This window comes from Cucurbita pepo, chromosome LG07 (assembly GCF_002806865.2).
Source record: "Cucurbita pepo subsp. pepo cultivar mu-cu-16 chromosome LG07, ASM280686v2, whole genome shotgun sequence".
NCBI classification, from domain to species: domain Eukaryota; kingdom Viridiplantae; phylum Streptophyta; class Magnoliopsida; order Cucurbitales; family Cucurbitaceae; genus Cucurbita; species Cucurbita pepo.
Window position 1 is genome coordinate 4,090,861 of NC_036644.1, and position 16,998 is coordinate 4,107,858.

At 38.0% G+C, this 16,998-nt stretch overlaps 2 protein-coding genes across 2 annotated transcripts; one reads left to right on the plus strand and one right to left on the minus strand.

Annotated features, from left to right (window-relative positions):
- Positions 1 to 8,347: 8,347 nt before the first annotated feature.
- On the plus strand, positions 8,348 to 9,478 carry LOC111799271 (transcription factor PRE6-like). Its single transcript, XM_023682748.1, has 2 exons — positions 8,348 to 8,476; positions 9,326 to 9,478. The coding sequence occupies exons 1-2, from the start codon at positions 8,348 to 8,350 to the stop codon at positions 9,476 to 9,478; spliced, it is 282 nt and encodes a 93-aa protein (XP_023538516.1).
- Positions 9,479 to 14,995: 5,517 nt separating this feature from the next.
- Positions 14,996 to 16,612, minus strand: LOC111798212 (major extracellular endoglucanase-like). Its single transcript, XM_023681223.1, has 3 exons — positions 16,202 to 16,612; positions 15,492 to 16,089; positions 14,996 to 15,411 (listed from the first exon to the last, which is right to left on the minus strand). The coding sequence occupies exons 1-3, from the start codon at positions 16,610 to 16,612 to the stop codon at positions 14,996 to 14,998; spliced, it is 1,425 nt and encodes a 474-aa protein (XP_023536991.1).
- Positions 16,613 to 16,998: the final 386 nt, after the last annotated feature.

Consider the following 16,998-nt stretch of genomic DNA (forward strand, 5'->3'; position numbering starts at 1 on the left):
GGTGATGGGCCGACTCGCGGGTGACGGGCCGCGGGGTGAAGGCCGGGTGTTTGGGCTGCGGGTAACGTGGGTTCTGGGCCAACCGAAGGGGCGGGGCTCGGTTCGGGTTTCCGGATCTGGATCTCGGGTTGGACTTCGTCCTCTTCACCCGACTCCTGCGCGATTTTCCGTTGGTCTCTCTCTCTCCTCGACAACATCGTCCCGACGTCCTTTTTTCCCTTTTTTTTCCCCGTTCCCGAGCTTATCCTTCACCCTAACCCCGTTCTTGGTACAAATTTCGTTGGTAAGGGCCTCGCACTCCGGGATCTGGAGAAGTTCGAAAGTCCACTGTTCCGTCTTCCTTGCCGACGGTGTTTAGCGTACGGGATTCGTCTAAAACCTACTCTTCATGTGTGTAAAGGGTTCTGGGATTACTTTTGTGGTGTGAAATGGGGGTTTTCGACGTCGATTCGTACGCTTCGGCTTCGTCGGAGTTCCGTCGGTTTTCTGTTCTCTCTCATTTTTCCTTCTCGTTCTCGTTTCTTTGCAGGTGTTTTCAGGGTGGCTGAAGGTCGGGGACGCGATTTTTTTGGCATCCCAGCCCTCGGCNTTTTTTTTTTTTTTTTTTTTTTTTTTTTTTTTTTTTTTTTTTTTTTTTTTTTTTTGGTTCCATTACAGTGTTCGTCTAATATGTTAGTGAATTTTAAGAAAGGTCAGATAAGTCGTCGACATATTAGACATAAAATTGTGTTCATGAATTTCGAACTTTGTAATTTAAAATTTCAAAAACGAATGATAATGGGTTAGAAAAATGGAAATTCATATGGAGAAATTGAATTAGAACCTTTTTACTTTTCACTCCAACATCTCAAATCAAATAAATAATTATTCACTGTGTTGTACATGTTGCAGTCTGGCACCCAAATGTGGCCCCGCCCAAGAACTTAATAATAATTCATTGATGGGAATTTCTAACATGTATGTGGAAATTTAATATCAAACATTGTCATCATACAGATCCCTATGTTGAAGCCGAAAAATACAAACACGTGCAGCTATGGTTTCATGTTTAATGAGACCTAGAGTCATGTGTATAGCTTTAGGTTCGAATTTCATTTTCAGGTGGGTTTGGATGCATAATATTTCTCAATATATGGCCCATGTAGATGCACGTAGACCTACTAGGTGAATACCTCATTTTCGTAAACCCTAAAGGCTGCGTATATTAGGCACTCTTACGTAGCTGAATCATGGAAAGAAATAGGACACAAAATCATATAAAAACATATCAGATAACCTTTGTTCAATATACACACAATATGCACGAGGTTTCATAGTCAAAGAATTCAAATATGTTCTTCTAGAAGAGTTGCTTGGGTTGCCTTCTAGTAGAGAAATCGACTTTGGGATCGACCTAGAACCAAGTATCGTGCTGATCTCCAAAACACCTTATGGAATAACACCCGTATAACTTAAGGAATTGAATGAGCAACAATAGGAGTTATTAGATAAGGGTTTCATTTGGCCTAATGTCGTCGAGGGGAGATCTTATATTGTTTGTAAAGAAAAAAAGATGGAACATTACAACTGTGCGTAGACTACATGGAGTTGAACAAGGTCACTACTAACAACAAGTATCAAATTTCAAGGATAGATGACTTGTTTGATCAGTTGCAAGGCTCAGTGGTCTTCAAGAATGACTTGAGGACATGTTATCATCATTTGAGGATCAAAGAGGATGATATACCTAAGACGACCTTTAATAGTCGCTATGAACGTTATGAGTTCATAGTGAAGTCTTTTGGCCTCACCAACACTTCCACAATATTAATGGAACTTATGAACAAGGTGTTTAGGGAGTATCTTGATGCCTTCATTATCGTGTTTATCGATGACATATTACTCTATTTTGAGTCAGAAGCAGAGTACGAGGATCATTGGAAAAAGATCGTACCTATGTTGAGAGCTCATTAGTTGTACGCCAAATTTTCTAAATGTGAATTGTTGTTGTGGATCTAGCTAAGATAGAAACGATTCTGAGATGGCCAAGGTCAACAATAGTCTATGAAGTTTGAAGCTTTCTGGCACTAGCGAGCTATTACAAAAGGTTCGTTCGAGGCTTCTCTAAAATTTATGCAATTATGACTCAGTTGGCAAATAAGAACAAGCCCTTTGTCTGGACTCCAAAATTTGAGCAGAATTTTCAGTTAAAGGAGAGGTTAGTGAAAACTCCAGTACTCAAAGTGTCAGGTGGGACGAGAAATCTCGTGGTGTATAGTGAGGCCTTGGGAAAAGGGCTGGATTGTGTGATTATGCATAATGGAAAAATAATTGCCTACGACTCTAGACACTAGACACTAGACAATTGAAGGATTACAAACACAATTACTCCACATATGACCTAGAACTGAGTATTCATATTGAAGACACAGAGACATTATCTGTATTTTGAAAAAGTATAGGTTTACAATAACCTTAAATGCAAGTATCTGTTCAATCATAATAAATTTGACATGAGGTAGTTGGAGCCAGTGAAGCTAATATTTTAAACTTATAACATGCGTACTAATGTCTTTAACTAGTGAAGCTAGAGAACATTATCTCTTCGCTCTCTAACTCATAATAAGGTAGAGCGAAGCTAGAGTTATCTGTTCACTCTCGTCACCAAGCAGAGAGAGTTACAAGATGAGATTCAGGTGACAGACGTTGAGATTGTGGTCAAAGGCATCACGTGTTAACTGACAGTCCAACATACCATTTGTAAGCATGTCATAGTCGCACAGTGTAATGTCCCAATTTTCGATGTATTGAATCACATACCAATATGTTCACATAAAGGTAAAGTTTTTTCCTTTTAAATCGAAGAGCAAAGGACATTAAAATTAAATACCTTAAAACAAAACAAGTTAAATATACATGTGCATACGTACAACTTCAAATACAAAATTCATTTGCAGATGAACGAGGTTTACACAAGACATATATAACCAAAATAGAAGACTTATGGTTGATGAGGTCACCTCCATAGCCGCACATCCTAATATGTTCTCACAGTGATCAGTGGTCTATTGTCCACCTGAAAAATACATTTTTTTCACTTTAAAAAATATTCAGTAAGCAACCTACATGTAGGCTCTCATTGTACTTATTCTTTATAACATGCCCTATGCAATGTGCTAAACTATATATTCCTTAGTTAGAACCGTGACTCTAATATGTGCTAGCCTTTTCAGAATCATAAGTACCTATCTATACCTAATGCATACCTCCTTAAAGGAGTACTTTGACCTTCAGTGATCATAATTTAAGAACTTTCGGTACTCTTAGCGTTATGTTTTACATTTGCCTCAGTCCCATGTCAACCTTGCACTAATTGTGCCTCGAGTTAGTATGGTCCATGGAGAAAGCCTACGATAAATATCATAAATATGAAGAGCTCTTCACTCTTAAAATGGTAACCATACTCCACACGTGTCTGCCTACTAGGTTCTAATTAAAAGGTTCTCCTTGGTGGTGCTAGACAAAAACTGCCTATCCTAAGATGAGTAAACTACTTGTCCCATCACATTTTTCAAGCAAAAACAGTAAATTTCTTATTTGTACACCCTCATCGAGTTAGAACAATAAATTACACGCCCTGAGAATAGTAAACTACCTGTCATATCACCTTTTTAGACTAGGATTATAAACTGCCTATTCACACCGCCTCTTGGGTTTAACAGTATAAGACCATGGCTCCCCATTATAAACTGCCTATTCACACCGCCTCTTGGGTTTAACAGTATAAGACCATGGCTCCCCATTAGACACAACTATAGCTACCTTAGTAGTGTATCCTCTATGGCTCCTTAGTTCTTCAGTGATTCATAGCTGAATTCTATATATCAACTAGACCCTAATCTCTCGTGACTAATTTAAGAACAGGATAACCAGAATCACCCATACAAGATATCTGGTCAATTCAGTGTTCTATGAAATTCAAATCTAGATTCTAAGATCAGTAAAGCCTACTATTCTGAATAGTGTTTCATTATCTAATATAATCCTAACATTTATTTTTTTTTAGCACATAGCAATCATCTATGAGCATAAATGGACATATACTAGTTCTTGAACTTAAAATCATGCATTGAAAAATGTAAATATACGTGCATCATACGTGCATCATGCTCAACCAAACGAGGGATAATAAATCAACCAAGACATGTTGGAAAGCTTATAAACATATTAACTCTACCCGAGTTCTCCCATATGCATTGGGAAGATATAAAACTAAAAATGGGCTAAACCTTAAAATTTTAGATTTTTAAGGTTTAAGTATCATGATACTGGGTCAATTAGGCTCCTAAACAAAATTTCTAATCATTTGTCGAGGGTCCTAATTGACCCCTGCAAGTATTTCTTATAACTTACTTTGTATACTTACTTGTTCGGTTGTGTTTGGGATTACTATTCACGACCTTTCCAAGGTCAAAATTCCTTCAAACGTCTTGGGTAGGTGAAAAATTGTGTCTTGAACAACATACATTTTTATAAGAACTGTTCTAAAAGTAGGTGAATCGGTCCAATCAGTGAGTAATAGTCATTGAATGTAGAGTTTTACCTGTTTGGTTGTGTTCAAGATCAATTTTTACGACCTTTCAAAACTTCTTTGGTAGGGTTCAAATGGAGTCTATTTTCTAGAACATTAAAAATTAGTATGAGAACTAGTCTAAAAAGTAAGTGAACCAATCTAAACATCGAGTAAAGGTCTAGAAAACCTAAAGGGATGATGTGGTCTATTTTGGGACTGTCATGTCATCGTCGTCTACCTTAGGCGAGCAATTGATGTGTGAAGACCAATCTTGAACCCTATGAGACACGAGTTTTTTTAGTAGATTCAGTGACTACTTAACTCGATTTTTTTCGAATATTGTAGTCCTACACACCATAGATCATTTGAGACAGGTTTAAGCTAATTTAGTTCAAAAACCAATAAGATATGTTGAGTGAAAGTAGGTTGCTCGATATTAACTTCCCAAAAAATTTGAATCCAAGTTGCTCTCATTTGGGCGATTGAGAGCTTATCTCCCCTCGACTTCACCAATTTGGCTCCTTAATTTTTCCTAAAGCTAATAGTATAAGACTCGTAGCATGATTCGAGCTATGGAGAACAAATTTTGTGGATGAATGTTAACTTTTTGGTTCTTGGATTCTAGAAACTTTTAGCCTTCGGTTTATTCACAAAAATTCTATCTCTTCATTTGGGTAAAAAAGGGAGACGCACACGCTTACTTGCATGGCACATGGCACGTAGGAATCGGGTCAGGTCGAACATCGTCATGCAGTCTAGGTCACGAGTTTCAGGTTGACATCTATGGCATGTAGGAATCGGGTCAGGTCGAACATTGTCGGGCAGTCTCGGTCACGAGTTTCGGGTTGAACTGTGGGTCGCTCGATCAGGTCGAAGGTAGGTAGACGGATTCAGTCAAGTCGATTCATGGATGTGTGCGCCCATTCAGACTTTGACATCCATGAACATGCTTCTCCTGCCTATACTCGACGCCGATTGCATATTACCGTTCTTCGTCTGTTGTATGTCACTCTCTCTCCTCGCCGATGCGTTTGTTTTCCCGAATTTGATCGGTTTATGATTTTTTTTTTTTTTGGATTTTTATAACTTTCTCCCATTCACCAAAATTTTATAATTTTTATCCATCTTTACAAAGGTATTTTTCTTGTAATTTAAAATTAAACACATGAAGAAATAAATAAGTCCAAAGATGGTCCAAAGCTGTAAAATCTTTTCGTTCTTGACGCACACTAAAAACATCGATTTTGAAATCGATTCAACTCCAGCTTCCTTTAAGTACCATGTGCGAAATACCACTACATCTTAAAATTTTATAATCTAAATTCAAGTAAAACTCGCAAATTTGAGGAAAAATCGAGAACACAAATCCAAAAATGTTACTTTTCGTTCTTTCTTGATTCTTGACGAATTCAAACAAATCAAATGCCTAAACTTGATATTCTCAACATCCTAAACAAATCTCGTAAAGGAATTTCGACAGAATTACGACTATTTTCTTTTATATTTCTCTTTGCTTCCTAGGATATTTTAAGCATTTTTCTCTTCTATTTTAAAACACGACCTCTAAGACCGTCAATAAAATCTCGAAAGTTCAAGCTTAAAAAGAAAAATCGAATATTTAATTTCTCACCCTAGGTTAAAAATCACTTATAGTCCTTAAATTTTAACAAACCGAACAATTTAGTTCATACGAAAACAATGCACAAAACCATGTGGATGAAAGAGTAGAGTTGGAGTCTTGGCAGAAGTCAGGAGTGGCTGTCATGGAGTACCGGATGTTGGCTTCAGGGACATCATACTAATATCAGGTAAATTGGGGTAATGCAGGAAGGTACCAAATTTAATGCACAAAACCATGTGGATGAAACATGGTTGAGTTATGAACTGTCCTCCTAGAATGCCTGTCCACGGGGCAGGGCCAAGAATTTACTGATCACTCACTTCTACTATCCACAGTGGTTTAGTTGAAGATTTAGTATAATAACTAATGATGTTGTACTCGGATTATTGATGACCTTTTTGGGGTGCGAGATTCGAAACCTCGACTTGATTTGAACAAATTATTTAAGAAGACTGTCACAATGTTTCTAAGAATTTTGTAACATTCGATGTAAGAGAGAACAAGGGTAAAAAAAAATATCATTTTTGTGTTTAGAAGTTATCGGGGAGCAATTGGTTGGCTGATAATTACACATGTATAGAATGTTTATGCCAGCCTAAGCCGACCGCTACCAGATATTGTTCTCTTTGGGTTTTTTTCTTCAAGCTGAAAACATAGATATTGTCCCCTTTGGGCTTCCTCTCTAAGTTTTCAAAACACGTCTACTAAGGAGAGGTTTCCACACCCAGATATTGTTCTCTCTAGTCTTTTGATCAGGTTTTCAAAACGCGTCTTAGGGAAAGGTTTCTAGACCCACATATTGCCTTTGGGCTTCCCATCAACGTTTTCAAAATGCATCTGTTACGGAAAGGTTTCCATACCCAGATATTGTCCTCTTTGGACTCCTCTCAAGGTTTTCAAAATGATTGTTAGGGAGAGGTTTCTACACTTTTATAAAAATGTTTTGTTCCCTCTCTAATAGACGTGGGATCTCACAATCTACCCCCTTTTGTGGTCCAACATCCTTGCTGGCACACTGCCCGATGTCCACCCACCCTTCAGAACTCACTGTCCTCACTAGCACACCGCCCGTTGTCTGATATCATTTGTAACAGTCCAAGCCCACCGCGAGCAAATATTGTTCTCCTTGGGCTTTCGCTTATGGGTTTCCCCTCAAATTTTTAAAAATGAGTCTGCGATAGGTTTCCACATTCTTATAAAGAATGGTTCGTTCTCCTTCTCAACCGATGTGGGATCTCACAACCCACTCCTCTTCGGGATCCAGCGTCTTCGCTAGCACTCATTTCTCTTTTCAATATATCGATGCGGGATCTCACAGTACCATTTATGCACGAAACATATTGAACTCGACATCATTGAGTTGTTTCTTAGTGAGAAATTTGTTGTTTTGATAGGCTATTTACGTTTAGTTTGGTGTGTACTAAACATATGTTAATTATATTATTATATAATGGGTTTAAATCTTAAAACTTATTTGGTCAACATTGTCGTTCTCGTTAATGAGCAATCCAAATCTGAACCACAACTTTCTCCCCTCAACTGTTTCTTCGTACTCTTGACTTCTTAAACCCTTTTCTATTACCATACTACTTAGACCCCAACATTCCATGTGATGTAAAGTTTCTAAGTGTGAATATGAAAAATAAGATTGATGAACATGTCGGTTTGAAAATTCGAACATAATTGACCCACTTTTTAGCGTTGAAACTAATAAAAAGCCGAGTAAAAATGAACTATCTTCAAAACTCTAATTTTCAAACATTACTCATATTTACTTTTCATCACGTCTAAAGAAAAAAAAAACGTGCTGTATTATAGAAACCGTGACTACCCAATAATCCAATCTGAAAATAAAGGGTTGAGTTGGCTCCGGCGTCATCAAAGCAACCAATCCAAAAATATCTTTCAACTTAACTCGTGTATGTTCCTATAGTCTATAGTCCACTTTCAACTTAATTCGTGTATGTCATATAGTCTATAGTCCACAACAATGGACCTAGAAGAGCGATTAGACAGATGTGACCCAAAAAAGAGTAAGAAAGGCAACCCAACAGCAAATTCACCCACAGCTATTCTCCATTGCAGCTGTCCGCTTGAACCCCAGCAAGCCCCTCTCTCTATAAATTCTCCTCCGTCCTTCATTCCCACAACATCTCGTTGCTCATTCCCCCACAATGTCCACCCGACGATCATCTCGTTCTAGAAACTCCTCCCCCGCTCATATCTCTGACCATCAGATCACCGACCTTGTTTCCAAGCTGCAGCGTCTCATCCCTCAAATTCGCAACATCCCTTCCGACAAGGTTATAATTCTAACTCTTTGCTTTTCAACACCATTGAAGATTGTTAGGAATCATGACTCTCCACAATGGTATGATATTGTCCACTCTGGACATAACCTCGGGTGGTTTTGCTTTGAGTTTTCCCAAAAGATCTCGTACCAATAGAGATGTATTCTTTACTTATAAACTTATGATCATTCTCTAAATTAGTCAATGTGGGACTTCCTCCCAACAATCCTCCCCCGAACAAACTACACTGTAGAGCTTCTCCTGAGGCCTATGGAGCCCTCGTACAGCCTCCCCTTAATTGAGGCTCGACTCCTTCTCTGGAGTACTCGAACAAAGTACACCCTTTGTTCAACACTTGAGTCACTTTTGACTATACCTCTAAGGCTCACGACACTTGAGGATTCTATTGACATGACTAAATTAAAGGCATGACTCTGATACCATGTTAGGAATCATAAATCTCTACAATAGTATGATATTGTCCACTCTGAGCATAGACTCTTATGACATTGCTTTGGGCTTCCCCAAAAGGTCTCATATCAATGAAGATGTATTCCTTACTTATAAACCCATAATCATTCCCTAAATTAGCTAATATAGGACGTGGATAGTCGTGATTCCTAACATACTACCAGAGTTATGCTATTAAATTAGCAATGTCAATAGAATCTCCAAATGTAGAACAAATAAGTTGCTGGCCTCGAATGTATAGTCAAAAGTAACTCAGTCTTGAACAAATGATGTACTTTGTTCTAGGACTCCAGAGAAGGAGTCGAGCCTCTATTAACGGAAGGTTGTTCGAGGGTTCCATAGATCTCGGGGAGGCTCTATAGTGTACTTAATTTATTCTTTCTTGCGTAGGTATCGGCTTTCGAAGTGTTGCAAGAAACGTGCAATTACATAAGGAGCTTACATGGGGAAATGAATGATTTAAGTGAGCGATTGTCGCAGCTCATGGCCGAAACACAAAACGATAGCGCCGAGGCTGCTCTCATTAGGAGTTTATTAATGTAAAATACCATTTCACTAATTATTAACCACTATTTTCAATCTCTCTATCTCTTACCATGTCGGTTCCTTTCGAGGCTAAATAACTTAATCTAAAAAATTATTATAATAAAATTCGAAGTATACAAGCCAACATGTAACATGTCCCAAACATATTTACAACCGAGCGAGTCTATATAAGACTCTAATCAAACCAACTTCATAACCTCCTAACTTTTAGAATATGCTAGTTACTAACTATTATTTTAGGTACCGTTTGCAAGAGAAAAAAAGAGTAGCACACGTGAGTACAAAGCTATTCAATAAGTAGCTCATTCGTAGGCTCACAAATAGATATCAACCATATCTATAAACTCTATGGATCGATATAACATGTGTTTACTAATAGGTCTCTTGGTGTAATGACCCAGATTCTCATCCTTAGTAACTCGTATAGCTCCTCCGAGCTTGTTAATACTGAGGAGGGTTTTCACCCAATATCTCTTAAATTTTCCTGAGCTCGGACTAGAGTTTTCATTCTCCAAATAGACTTTTCGTAGTTCTAGTCTTGTATTCTAATAATATAATTTCAAGGGGAGTGACCTCGAGTCTCTACTACCTTATAGGCTGTTGTGTGGTCCCTCCTCTCTGATTGGCTAATATAACTATCAAAGTCCATTGCTAGTAGATATTGTCCTCTTTGAACTTTCTTTTTCGAGCTTCCCCTCAAGGTTTTTAAAACGCATCTGCAATGGAGAGGTTTCCAAACTCTTATAAATAATACTTCGTTCCCCTCTCCTACCGATGTAGGATCTCGCAATCCACCTGCCTTCAGAGCCCAACGTCCTCGCTAGCACTCGTTCCTCTCTCCCATCGATGTTGGGTCTCACAATCTACCCCCCTTCGAGGCCTAGTGTCCTTGTTGGCACACCATTCGATGTCCACCTCCCTTCGGGGCCCAACGTCCTTGCTGGCACTCGTTCCTCTCTTCAATCGATGTGGGATCTCACAATCCACCCCCCTTTTGGGCCTAGTGTCTTCGCTGACACACCACCTGGTGTCAACCTCCCTTCGGGGCTCAATGTGCTCGCTGGCACACCGTTCGATGTCCACCTCCCTTTGAGGCTCAACGTCCTTGCTGGCATTCGTTCCTCTCTCCAATCGATTTGGGATCTCACAATCCACCTCCCTTCAGAGCCCAACATCCTCGCTGGCACTTGTTCCTCTCTCCCATCGATGTTGGGTCTCACAATCTATCCCCGTCGAGGCCCAGTGTCCTTGCTGGCACACCATTCCATGTCCACCTCCATTCGGGGCTCAACGTCCTTGCTAGCACTCGTTCCTCTCTTCAATCGATGTGGGATCTCACAATCCACCTCCCTTTTTGGGCTTAGCGTCTTCGCTAGCACACCACCTGGTGTCAACCTTGATGGTGTTAATATAACACATGCGGAAGCAATTTGGATCTTAGGCACTTTTAGAACATCAATTATAGTAAATAACTAGCATGTTAATAAGTATTAAAACTTAATGAGTTTAGATACTAACCTTTTGTAGTTCAAACTCCTTTTTCCTCACGAACCGGTTTCGAACCACCACTAGTGTCTTCTCCACTATCCTCCGGCCTTAGAACAGATCGTGCCAGGTGAGCTTTCTAGTAACCGCAATTTTGTAAGACATCGACCTATTTTAACTATTAAAATTGATCGTGCTCGATTCTTAACCCTAAGTGAGCATGCACTTATCTTTATTATAGATTTTAACGCCTAACTCGCTTTATGACGTTGAAAATAACCTATAACATGCATCTAACATGTTTTATATAACAATTATATAATCATCCTTTCCATGCAATAATATAACAATTTATATCTATCACTCATGGAACCCTAAACATGCATACTATACATTATAACACTTATAACATACTTGGAATGCATGAAACATGCTTAGCCTATGGTGAGATTTTAAATCTATATGACATACTTTATGCATATACATTTTCTATTTAATTAAAACATACATTCATAATGCATAATTAATTAAACACACTAAAGTGGGTTGGTTTTGGCATTTTAAAGCAAGCAATTAACTAAATTATTACATTAATAACTAAAAATAACTTGAGCCGCTCCCGACGATCACGAACTGGACCAACCAACCCTTAAAAACGTTCAATCGGTCCCCAACGACAGAAAAAACACCCGAACCGCCTCTTCCATCCTCTTCGGTTCAGCTTGCTTATCTCTTCCATTTTCGATCAATTACAACCTAAAGTGGACTCTAATGACTTTATAAAAATTACAGACCTTTCTTCATTTATTAAAGCCCATACACCTTAGGCTTATTACAATAATTGTATCAAATGGAAGCATAAAAAAAAAGCCAAAACCAAAACCATCCACTTTAGCAACCACAAATTTCATGCATGAAATGGTACCCACCATGATCAAATTAATGTAAATAAAGTGCCTAAAACTTGCTCTGATACCAATTGATGGTGTTAATATAACACATGCGGAAGCAATTTGGATCTTAGGCACTTTTAGAACATCAATTATTGTAAATGACTAGCATGTTCATAAGTATTAAAACTTAATGAGTTTAAATACTAACCTTTTGTAGTTCAAACTCCTTTTGCCTCACGAACCGATTTCGAACCACCACTAGTGTCTTCTCCACTATTCTCCGGCCTTAGAACGGGATTGTGGAATCCGGTGAGTGACTAAACTTGGGAGGGATTTTGTATACGTGAAAGAGAGTGCTTGTGAGAGGTTTTTCATCAAGATGAAGAATCCCTTCCAAGTATCATGATCACTCTATTTAAAGAGTCAAGTTTGCATGTTCATGCAAACTTGAGATCACCAAATCTTGACACTTAAAATTCCACTCAAATGTTTGAGATTATGTGGCAAGCATGCATGTTTGAGTTAACCAAATTTTGACACTCAAAATTCCACTCAAACTTGTGGGGTTTATTTGGCAAACATGCAAGTTTGGTTAAACCAAATTTTGACACCTCAAAATTCCACTAACATGATTTTTCCATTAGATGAAAGTCAACATTTTGACTTTCTTCATTTTAATTAGATGAAAGTCAACATTTTGACTTTCTTCATTTTAATTCAACAATTAATTTGAATAATGAATTTCAAATTAAAGTAACATTAAATAATTAATTAAACTATTTAATTAATATTTAATATTAATTCAAATGCCAATCCCAGTCAATTCCGACACATAATTGATTAAGATATTTAAATCTTATTTAAATATCTCAGATTCTCTCTTTTCGTTTAATTCGTAAATAAAATAAAATTGCGGTTAAATATATCGTATATATGTAACGCATATTCCCTAATTTGAATTCGAACACTTCGAACTCACTCGTCACACTGTTCTATGGTTTAGTCCGATATGAGCTAGCAGAGGGACCTAATGGACCTATAGATCATGGGCTCCAACGATTCAAGATTAACCGATTAAACTCATTAACCTGGTTAACCAACATTCGTTAACTACTAGGACACTCCACTATAGCCTAGTAGTTGCACTCCCCTCACTATAGATATATTTCTGTCCATCTGATATAACCATGATTAGTAAGTCGATCCTTCACAGGTTGTTCGTAACTAGAGCTGGGTCAATTTACCGTTTTACCCCTGAAGTTACTTCTTGTTCCTTATGTCTCACTGATCCTCTAATAAACAATTGGTTTGTGGTCCAACCAGTAAACCGAATCCCTCTCAGGCCAATGAGAGGGTGGGGCCCCTTGTTCAAGACCTGGAGTCAGTGCTTAAGGGAACTACCTTTCTTCTATCCCTAAAAGTGGGTAGGAGTGAATTCCGTCTTGCACCCCACGTCCCCAGCCATTCACCCAGTCTTACCCCTGAAATGGGAGGCCTGTTGAGTCGGCGAACTAGAGCCACTCTCACCCATGCAAATCTAAGGATAATTCCGAATAAACAGGAGTTCATGGTTAGCTCAGGATTAAAACCGAGTTACCTAGGTTATCGAATGAAAAGAAAATCACTCTCAACAGTAAACGACATTATAAAGTGAGAGTTGTTTTCTTCATGGTCCGATCTTATGCAATACTCAACAACAATAACTTTATTGAAAATAGAATATGTTTTATTTTTCAAACTATGAGTTTTAGGACATAAAACCCAACAAACCTCTCTTCAGGGCTCAGTGGCACACCGCTCGATGTCCACCTCCCTTTGAGGTCCAATGTCCTTGCTGACACTTGTTCCTCTTTCCAATCGATTTGGGATCTCACAATCCACCTCCCTTTGGGGCCTAGCGTCCTCGCTGACACTCGTTCCTCTCTCCAATCGATGTGGAAACTCACAATCCACCCCATTCTTGGCTCAACGTTCTTGCTGGCACACCACCCGATGTCTTCTTTCCTTCAGGGCTCAGTGCCTCGCTGGCACATCACCCGGTGTCTAGCTCTAATACCACTTGTAACAGCCCAAGCCCACTCCTTGTTCTCTTTGAGCTTTTCCTCTTGGGCTTTCTCTAAGGTTTTTGCTTATTTCTAAACTACACACGTAGAATGGAAGGGCATATTTCTATTCGAATTAACGTTACTACATGTAGAATGGAAGAGCGTATTTCTGGGCATCTTTAGGCGCAAGATTTGTGATTTGTTGGCGGATTAGAATGTAATTTGTTTTAAATAGTCAAATTAAATGATTGAGTAAAGTCAAATTTCAAAATTTGTTTTAAATAGTCAAATTAAATGATTGTTTTTCCGGCAAAGTCAAATTCCAAGTTTCACAATCCACCCCCAAAGATCAACGTCATTCGTTCCTCTCTTCAATTATGTGGGATCTCATTGGCATTCTTTACAAGGAGTAGAAATCTCTCGTTTTAAAAACTCCAAATAAACACAATATCTACCAGCAGACACACAATCATGAATTACTGCTAATAAATATGTTGTAATAAACATAACAAAGAATAAACATGCTATCAACTACATCAGTATGCCGACAATTTAGTAATACCGAGCAAATCACATACTAGTAGCCAAGAATAATGCTTTAGAAGCTTAATTTCCAATAATGTTGTTATATACTTCTCAAATATTAATAAACCATATTCATGCTTGTCCTATGAGAAAATTCAATTAGCTACTAAAATTATCAATTCGATTCAATAACATGACATTGTTTTAAAAAGAAATTACCAATTACCTCCTATTTTTGTGAGTTCCAAAATATGCTCCATCATTCAAATCACATAAAAAATCCACGAATCACATAAAAAATCCACGAATCACATAAAAAATCCACGAAAAGATTCATGCTCGCTTGCATACGAAAAGATTCATGCTCGCTTGCATACGAAAAGATTCATGCTCGCTTGCATACGAAAAGATTCATGCTCGCTTGCATCATGCTCGCTTGTATACGAAAAGATTATTGACCAATACGATTTAAGAACAAACTCTACCATCCTAAAAACCCCTACCAAATTCCAATTCCAATAGAATCTAACAAAATTCTAAATTTCTATTCCAAATTAATAAATAAACTAAGCAACATTGGTTGGAATAAGCTTGAACCATTGGCTTTGAGGGTCATCCATGCAGCTCCCCTCATCTAGGCAAATGCATTTCTTCACAACGATTGAAGTATCAGATTCCTTTTCCAGGCAAAAATTGTCTTCACCAATTTTGGTGGCCAATTGAAGCTTTGCTTTGGAAGCCACCGTCCAATTGCTTCCATCACCGGAGCAATCATCGGATACCACTGGCGACTTCCCATCTCCAGCAGACTTCAAACATTTCCCGCTTGACGACTTCATCAAACTTGCATCTCCACTATGGTTCCATTGGGTCGGAGCTGTACAATCACCAAGTTCAGCTTCTCCGTTGCTATTGGACTTAACACATTGTCCCGATGCTGGATGTAGCATTATGTATGACATTGGTGCTTTTGAATTTGGATCTGCAAAAACAAACTTTTGTTTCAAATTCTGACCAAAAAATATATATAGGATTCATATAGATAATTCAGCAACGACAAACCTTGGTTGATTCTCTTGGCAAGTTGAAGTAATTGTTGAAGTTTAGGGTTACGATCTTTAGTCCAAGAGTAATCCATAACACCAAAACTTTCTTCAATATCTTGATGTCCTTGTCTATACATATAACTTCCTTGGAAAGCCCACAACGCCCAATCAATATCCTTCTCTACAATTCGAGCTAAAAAGCAGCTCATGAATCGATTTTGAGCGTCATTTCCACCCGATTGATCGTACCCGAATTCACTAAGGAACAAAGGATATGGATTCTCCATGTCCACCACAAACCCAGCTTCCTTTTCAAACTTCTCCATGATTTGGTCGCATATTATATTTAATGGATTCTTTGTGAACTTGCTTTCATGATCTCCACTGAACGAGTAGAGATGTGCCTCCAACACTACTTTGTTGTGTAAAGTGTAGCCTAGAGGCCTTTTCTTTAGATGGCTTAGATCATTGTCATAGTTTAGTCCAGAAATGACTACAAGGAGATTAGGGTTTATTCTATGGATCAGTTGGCTTCCTTGTCTCACATAATAACACCAAGCATCAGCATTTGATAATGACCCTCGAAGCTCGTTTCTTAAACTCATTCCTATCACCTTTTAACACAAAAAGATCGTAAAAATTCAAAATATTAGTAAGAATAATGAAGTTTTCCTTTGTTATATATTAATGTAACACTAAAAAGTTAATTTAGAAAGTCAAACTCACATATGGATTGCATGTGAATTGCACGGCAACAAATGACAGGCCTTGAAGCCATTCACTCGGGTTAAAATTGCAATCTCCAAAGAACCCATTTCCATCATCGAGAGAGCAACACCATCTTGGTTGGCTAATATGATTATCTAAAATAACCATAATTTTCTCCGAGCCCAAAGCATTAATGACAGTTTGAAACGCCTTAGCAACCGTCATTTTCAATATTTCAGGATTGTGCTTTTTAACTCCATTTTTTACATCAGCAATATCTAGACCGTCAAAGACATCACCAATAGTCTCATATGCATAACGAGTAAACATATGGACAGACCACGTCAATCGAACACAATTGAATTTGCGACTACTAATCTCAGCTACCAACTCTTTCAATGGACGCTTATCAAGTCCTTGAGCAACCATAGACTGAGCATGAGATACCAAATTGACACAACTCAACTTCACACGTTCACCTGTTCGAGCATCTATAATCCATCTTCCTTGTGTGGAGAGAGGTAAGGATCGAGAAAAAGAAAACAAAGAAAAGAAGATTAAAGCAATTAGACAGAGTATTCTCGCCATTAGATTGTAAATGTGAAGTATAAATGAGAAGTACGAGGAATGAAGTGAATGTAATGTTGTATTTATAGGGTAGAAGTAAGAGGATAGGATTATTGTTGGAAATAGGCGAATAAATTTGAAGGAAAAATATATTAAATCTGTTTTACATTTGACTAGGAAGTTATCATTTTTTTTTTCTATTGAAAAGCCAATTTTATAGTTTTACTGTTTTGATTTTATTTGTTTTT